The following is an 8,309-nucleotide window of genomic DNA, read 5'->3' as shown; positions in this document are numbered from 1 at the left end:
GTTTTTGATTTACAATTCAAGTTGCTTTCTTTTCAAATTTCTCCTAATTTATTCTAAATCTTGAAAATAGAAGTCTCGTGAACACTTCTTTGGACATTATTTGTGTTTGCATGCATCTGGGTTTGTGTGTATGATTGCATCATCATTTTCTTCTTCTTCTTCTTCTTCCAATATATTTTTAAATTTCAATTTTCATGAAAAGAGCAATCACCTCTTTAAGGGTGAGTTTGTCTTCTTTTCTTAGATGGTTTTTTTTTTTTTTTTAATAAAAAGATGTAATATGTTTGGTGAGTAAATTTTTGCACTTTTAAAATATTAGTTTATTTTCGATGAGATTTTAAAAATTATAGTATAATAATTCATACAATATTTATGTTTTAAAAAATAAAAAATATATATATTTTTAATTTTAAACATTCCAATTAGTTTCAGGAGCAACAATTCTAAACAAATAAACATTTTCTTTTTACATGAAACCCAAAACAACCCTTTAAACAATTTAATCATTCTTTGAACATATCTTTTATTAGCCTCTGGTCAAACCTTCAAATTTTTTGTGAGTTTTGATGCAATCCCAAGGAAAAAGAGGGGGGGGGGGGGAGTGAATTGGATATTTAAAAATTTAGGTCAACTTTTACCCTATTTTTAAAACACAACCACTCTCAATTTTAGGTTTAATCAAACATCACAAAACTATACATATTTAAACATACAAGTGCAGAAATTTAAATGAGAGTAGGGATAGAGAATATAAACACAACGATTTTTACGAGGTTCGGCTATTCCCGCCTACGTCCTCGGTTTAAGATAATGGCTTGAGGATTTCCACTAACCATTCCTTCAACCAAGGTGGAGCCACCTCATACAACACTCTTTCACTCGGGCAGAGATACCCATTACAATAATCCTTATAGGCAGAGCGACCTCTCCAAACAATATGCCCTCGTTTGGCACGGGTCAAAGTTCGAAACCGCAAAAATAAGAATGTGAATGAGGATTTTGTGTACAATGAAATGCTTCTTCAAAAGTTAGTACACTGAAAGAACTTAATGCACTCTCACAAGGTAAGAATGAAGCTCAATAGAGTTTGAGTATTTCTCTCAAAAAGATTTTTGAAATAAATAAGAGTAGTTCATCTTTGATGTGAAAAAGAATGTATAATAAATGTTTCAAAGATTCAAGAGCAATAAATGATTTCTCCAAAAGTATTTCAAAAACAAGAGTAGGAGAAGTTAAGGTTTTTCTCTCAAAAGAATTTTTGCAATAAAATAGAGTAGGAGAGCTTTTGATTCTTGTGAAATGAGTATAATAAATGCCCAAAGATGTATGAGTATTAAATGATATTGGCAAAAAAGTGTTCTCCAAGTGTTTGAACTTGGTATTTATAGGCAAATACAAGATATGACCGTTGGGTATTATAATAATAATATAATTCAAATTTTATGGCCATTTTTTTGCTCAAAATAGCCTTAACCTAAGAGTTCTGGTCGATTGACCCAAGATTCGGTCGACCGACCCAAAAGGCAATTTCCCTTTTCGTGCGATTCGGTCAACCGGGTTGATGATCTGGTTTGCTAGATCATCCTTGCATGAATGCCGATCGACCGAGCTTATGATCCGGTTGACTGACCCCCTTTAAGAATTTGAGTTTTAGTCATTGTTTTAACTTCAAAATCATTTCAAACATTTTGTATAAGTTTAACTTTTTAAATAAAAGATTTTTTTATGAAAATTTGAGTTCCTAAGGTTAATCTATGGTTGTTATTGAGCTTTACATCAGATCAAATAAGGTATGCATGTACAATTTAATCTAAATACATTACAATTGAAAAAAAAAAAATACATGTCTTCACTCTGTGCTCTTCACTTTGCCATGGAATGAGCCATGTGATGTGTACTTTGAGTGCCTTATGGCTTCCATATTGCATTGACTATTTGTGCCTTTTGAAAAATAAATATGTTCATATACTAAACGCACAAATGAGATGCTTATGATTTGTCATTATTAAATGAGATGCTTATCAAAACGGGATAAGATTAAAAAAGTTAACAATCTCCCTCTTTTTTATGATGACAAATACACGAGCAAAATGAGGTTAACCCGACAAGCCTCCCCCTTACAATATGCATAATGTAAATATTAACAGTGTATTTTAGGCATATCTAAAATGAAGACTTTGAAATTTTTTAAAGTTAAGAAAATTTGAGTTCAGCTTAATTTACATTTCGCATTGAAATTGACTTTGAAAAAGGTATTCCACTAAAAATTCACATGATACACATATATGATTACATTTGTGTAATAAGTATCATGTTTGTGGTTTTAGCCTAACTATGAGTTAAAGGAAATATATTTAAAAACCATAGTCACAGTGTCCTTTTCATTTTGAAAATAATCTCTTCAAATGAAATCTAAGCCAAACTTGAAAATAAAAAAATAGGGTGCAAGTTCTAAATTGAATTTCGAATTTTGCTCAAACACTTCTCCCCGTTTTGTTATCAACAAAATGATTAAGTTAAGCATAATATAATTTAAGCATTAAAAGAAGCCCTTATTTTGATAGAACTCCCCCTTTTTGACATAAAAATAGGCTTAAATGACAGACTTATAGTTATTTGAAAAATTTTAAATTTTGTACACAAAGATAGTATAAGTGGCCATTTAAGTTCAAAATGACATGTTCAACATGGTAAGACCAAAAAATATCCATAAACAATCACAACTCTGATGTTACATAAGGCCTATAAAGATTGGAGTTCAAAAGTACGGCTTATGTAATCTGAGTGTTGGTTTGAGCATATTTTCGGTTTATTCAATGGATGAATTCCATCATGACAACACCTAATCTGGAAATAATTTGCCAACGTGCCGTTTTTGGTTTGTTCATTATGCCACCATGTAATCATCTTAATCATCTACCAGCATGCAATCACAAATTCTATATCAACTGATATTCAACTCAATCAGCAACTACTAGCATGCAATCACAAAGTTCTACATCAACCATGTAAATAGAATCAATACAACATTTTATTTCACCTAGTTATCTCTACAACATGCAATTTTCAAGTTTCTGTATCAAACATGCAGATGATTTCAATCAATTCAACATATCCACAAGCAGTTCATGTTATAATTAAAAGATAATAAACCATCCATCAAATGAATTTAAACATTCAGTAAGTTATAAATAGTAATATTCAGTGTTGTGCTCGCAAAACATAAAAACATAAACAAAATAAGATAGTGAGTGTTTATAATTACAAAACTTAGGATCAAATTATTTTTCATATGAAATTACAAAGAGAGCTGCTCCCCCTTAGTTATGCACCCTACTCATCACCACCATCATGTTCTCCGTCAGAAGAATCTGCCTCATTGCTGCTGACATCCATTGGATTTTTCCCTTTTAAGTTGTCAATGCTTTCAATGTCATTGAAGCGGTTGTTAATGATGGTAAAGTTGGATTGCACAATATCTGTCAATTCAATAAAATCATTCTGAAACGAGATGAACCAGGAGTCAACAAAACCTACAAACTCATTAAAAGACTTAGAAAGCCTTTCAATGGCAGCTAGGATTTCAGAATTGGGGGTCTGCTCAGGCTGCTGGGGCTGATTTTGCTGAGCTAGATACTGATCCCCTACCCTACCATGTAGTGGAGCTTGTGCTACCCAGATATTACCAACCAGTTCATAACCCATTTGTTTAACTGTCGTGGATGAGAAGATATCAATAGATTTGCATTTGACAAGCAATGAAGGCCCCCGAGTGAGTCCTAATTTCTCAAAAATCTTGTTAAGGATTCCTCCATAAGGCATGATAATCTGATGCCCAGTAGTCTTAGCAAACATCCATTTGATTATCAAACTGGGGAGGTCAACCTTCTTACCCATAATCAGACACCACATTATAAAACAGTCTAAATATGAAACATTCACTTGAGATCCACTCTTAGGTAAGATATTGTAGGAAATGAGTTGATGGATCACCTTGGCCTCTAGGGTGAAGGTTTTATATGCTGGGGGATGGTTTAGGTTTATCACAGGATGTTCCATCACCCGGTTTAGAAAAGCTTCAACTGTGAAGCCTTGCTCATTAATCCAAGAGGATTCAAGGTCAAGATAATCAAAAGTACCCCTTTCTATTTCAAATGTCTCGGCTAACCGTTGGGCATCAAATCTATAAGGTTGTTCTAAGAGCTGAGTAAAGTATCCATTATCATCATGACCTAAGTTCGCATAAAAAAGGCGAACTAAATTTGGGTACACTCCCTTGGGTTGGTAAGTAATGAATTTAAGCCACCCTAGGAAGCTGAACATCTTCATTACATTTGGAAAATACAAATTCATAAAAGTTAAATCCAGAACTTTACCAATAATCGGATCTTTGGTTCTAAAATGTTTCTTAAATCGCTCTCTCTCCTTGGCGGAGATGTACCATTTCCCCAAGCTTTCACCCGCCTCATGAATGGATTGCCTCATCAAAAGAGGGAATTTCTGCTTCTCCGCTAGATTCAATTTTCTGGCGATCTTCTCGTCCTTGATGGTGTTCCTCATATTATACGCGTAGTTTTCAAGGGAGTTTTTCGCTTCCACCTTCTTCTTCACTTCCTCGTCTTCCGCCTTATACCTCTCTGCATCCCTCACCAATTTTTCAATTTCATCCTTGCTCACCCTCCCCTCGTCGTTGGTAATCGTAACCGTGTTCTTCACCCCCGCCGTCTTGTCCTCTGCTGTCACATTCAAGATTCCGCTCGCGTCGATGTCAAAACGAAGGGGAACACCACTCGGTGCCGGCGGGATCCCGGTGAGCTCGAGCTTGCCGGCACCGGGCCTGTCTCCGGCACCACCCATCGGCGCATCCCCGCCGGCGCCGCCGCCCTTACACAGCCCCTCCAACTCCTTCAACTTATCCTCAAACTCCTCCACTTCCGCCAACTGATTCCTCTCTAACCACTCGATCGTCTCCTCTACAGCCTTCTCAATCTTCTGCTTCTCCGCCGGATTCAATTTTCCGGCGATCTTCTCGTCCTTGATGGGGTTCCTCATATTATACGCGTAGTTTTCAAGGGAGTTTTTCGCTTCCACCTTCTTCTTCACTTCCTCGTCTTCCGCCTTATACTTCTCTGCATCCTTCACCAATTTTTCAATCTCATCCTTGCTCAGCCTGCCCTTGTCGTTGGTAATCGTAATCGTGTTCTTCACCCCCGCTGTCTTGTCTACCGCTGACACATTCAAGATTCCGTCCGCATCGATGTCGAAACAAACGTTGATCCCGGGAACACCTCTCGGCGCCGACGGAATTCCGGTGAGCTCGAACTTCCCCAGAAGATTATTGTCTTTAGTTCTAGTCCTCTCCCCTTCAAACACCTGAATTAGTACTCCGGGCTGATTGTCGGAATAAGTGGAGAAGATCTGCTCCTTCTTGGCCGGGATCGTCGTGTTTCTCGGGATCAGCACCGTCATCACGCCGCCCTCGGTTTCGATTCCGAGGCTGAGAGGCGCGACATCGAGCAGAAGCAAGTCTTGGACCTTCTCGTTCGCGTCGCCGCTCAGAATCGCCGCTTGAACCGCAGCGCCGTACGCGACGGCCTCGTCGGGATTAATGCTCTTGCAGAGTTCCTTGCCGTTAAAGAAATCTTGCAGGAGCTGCTGAACTTTGGGGATTCTCGTCGACCCACCGACGAGAACGATTTCGTGAACTTGACTCTTATCGATCTTCGAGTCCCGAAGGCTTTTCTCCACGGGATCCATACATTTCCTGAACAAATCCATGTTTAAATCTTCGAACCGTGCTCTGGTTAGTGTGGAGTAGAAATCAATACCTTCATAGAGCGAATCAATTTCAATGGAGGTTTGCGCCGTTGACGACAGCGTCCTCTTCGCTCTCTCGCACGCCGTCCTCAGCCGTCTCAGAGCTCTTGCATTTCCGCTTATGTCCTTCCTATACTTTCTCTTGAATTCCGCAACAAAATGATTCACAAGTCTGTTGTCAAAATCTTCGCCTCCGAGATGGGTATCTCCGGCGGTGGCCTTCACCTCGAAAAGCCCCTCTTCGATCGTAAGCAGAGAAACGTCGAAACTTCCGCCGCCGAGATCGAAAATTAGCACATTATGCTCGCCGGACCTCGACGCCTTCTTGTCCAAACCGTAAGCAATTCCGGCCGCCGTCGGCTCGTTGATGATTCTCATCACATTAAGTCCCGCAATGGCACCGGCGTCCTTTGTCGCCTGCCGCTGCGAATCGTTGAAGTACGCTGGAACGGTGATGACGGCGTTTTTCACTGCTTGACCCATGAAGGTCTCGGCGATCTCCTTCATCTTGGTGAGCACCATGGAAGAAATCTCCTCGGCAGCGAGCTTCTTCTCCTCGCCTTTGTAAGTGACGACGATCATGGGCTTGTCGCCGGGACCTGCGACCACCTTGAACGGCCAGAACTTCATGTCGCTCTGCACCGACGAGTTCGAGAATCGGCGGCCGATGAGGCGCTTGGCGTCGAAGACGGTGTTGGAGGGGTTCATGGCGACCTGGTTCTTGGCTGCGTCGCCGATCAAGCGTTCGGTATCGGTGAAGGCGACGTAGGAAGGGGTTGTCCTGTTGCCTTGTTCATTGGGTATGATCTCTACGTGGTCGTTCTGCCATACCCCCACGCAGCTGTCGGTGGTGCCGAGGTCGATTCCAATGGCCTTTACCTGAGATTTTGACGCCATTGATGGAGCTTCTGCGAAAACCTTCAAAGAACTTGAAAAACAGAGAAGAGAATTTGAGTGGTTTTGTTGAGTGTCCCTCCTTTGTGGGCCCAAGACATTAAAAGTTGTTCCCTCTCCAATTATTGTTTGCTTCCGGTGCACGAAAACAGCTGCAGCTTGCTCTCGAACTCCCAAAAATTAACCACGCGGAGACGGCCGCCTTTTTATCTCCTTCTCCATTTTTTCCTGAAGGTCTTCACGTAGGAAGACACAACAGCCCCTCCATTCTGGATTTTCTCTCTCACATAACCTCACAGCTCCTCACGTCCACGCCTGCAATCAAGGTGGATCGTATTCTCGCTACAGGCTGCTGCCGTTCTTCTATACTTTCACTATGTTGCATATTGGTATTTCACTACTCTGCTTTATTTTGGCTCGTTAAATTTTTTTGGAGCTCTTTGTTGACAATATTGGTGAGCGTTAGTTTTGGCATAATCCTAAAGAAGGTGAATTGAAGATTAAAAAAAAAATAATGTATGCCCGAGTCAATCAATCAAATAGCAGTATAACGCAGCTTAAGGCCCATCAATGCAATCAACAATAAAACATGCGCGTTCGGTCATGTAAAATGCGGAAGAATAAATATCACATGCAATATGTGATCGAGGTTCGGTCAAAGTGTCTACGTTCCCGCCTTAGCTCACTAGTACAAGGTTTCCACTATAAACTCACTTTACGGGTGGAGCAGCACCGGTTACAATCAGGTCAATTAGCGGAATTGACCTCAACTTACATCTTACCAGAATTGTGTATTTAGCTTTTCTAATCAAATTTAAACCAATCCAAGACTATTCTACAGGATTAGTCTCATTCTTCAAGCCCACGCCTCAAATACAACAAATGTATATAAATTTTGTGTACAAGGAAATATACTTCTTAACAAACAAATATGTACCACAATATAACTCAAATAATAACGCAAGCATGAATAATAGTAAATATGCTCAATGCTTAATAATATGTGCTAAATACTCAATCTAATGTAGATAAGCAATCAAGATCTAGAATGTATTTTTAAGCAAACTTTGAAACACAGTATGAAGATTCTCAAAATAAGTTTAGGGTTTCAAAGATACTAGTAAGATGATTCAAACAATCTTAATAATATGTTTTCAATATACTAAGTGCAAGAAATGTTTAAATGCAAGTTTAAAAAATATTTTGTCACCCCAAAAACTATAGGCTAACGTATCTTGCAATATGCAGGAACCCACAAGCCACTAAATTTTTCCACACAAAATTTATTAGATAAAATCAGTGGGAGAACTTGAGCATAACTTTTAATATCAAAATCAATCAACAAGCACAACAAATGAGAGTATTAAGCAGAGTTGAATGAAGCATAAGCACTCTTAGCACATTCACAACACTTGAATAATCAAAGAAATTGAAACTTTTGAATGTATGAGAGTAATATAAGTAAAAATAAGATTTGGAAATTTGAGAGTGTTTTGACCTTAATGACCTTGTTAAATCCTCCTAATTTTTGCAAATGAACTTGTATATATAGACAAAGACAATTTTATGACTGTTGGGAACTTAATGGGCATTATTAA

General features: G+C 38.9%; 1 protein-coding gene across 2 annotated transcripts; it reads right to left on the bottom strand.

Annotated features, from left to right (window-relative positions):
* Window positions 1-3,159: 3,159 nt before the first annotated feature.
* LOC131157723 (heat shock 70 kDa protein-like) lies at window positions 3,160-7,155 on the bottom strand. 2 transcript variants are annotated; one of them, XM_058112069.1, is made up of 2 exons: window positions 4,377-6,971; window positions 3,160-3,479 (listed from the first exon to the last, which is right to left on the bottom strand). In XM_058112069.1, the coding sequence occupies exons 1-2, from the start codon at window positions 6,712-6,714 to the stop codon at window positions 3,334-3,336; spliced, it is 2,484 nt and encodes an 827-aa protein (XP_057968052.1). In that variant the 5' UTR covers window positions 6,715-6,971; the 3' UTR covers window positions 3,160-3,333. The 2 variants fall into 2 exon arrangements, with proteins under 2 accessions (XP_057968052.1, XP_057968051.1); XM_058112068.1 differs by having other exon boundaries at window positions 3,160-7,155.
* Between the last annotated feature and the right edge of the window lie 1,154 nt (window positions 7,156-8,309).

The sequence above is a fragment of the Malania oleifera genome, chromosome 6 (genome assembly GCF_029873635.1).
Source record: "Malania oleifera isolate guangnan ecotype guangnan chromosome 6, ASM2987363v1, whole genome shotgun sequence".
Classification (NCBI taxonomy): Eukaryota; Viridiplantae; Streptophyta; class Magnoliopsida; order Santalales; family Ximeniaceae; genus Malania; species Malania oleifera.
This window is presented reverse-complemented; position numbering and strand designations above follow the sequence as displayed.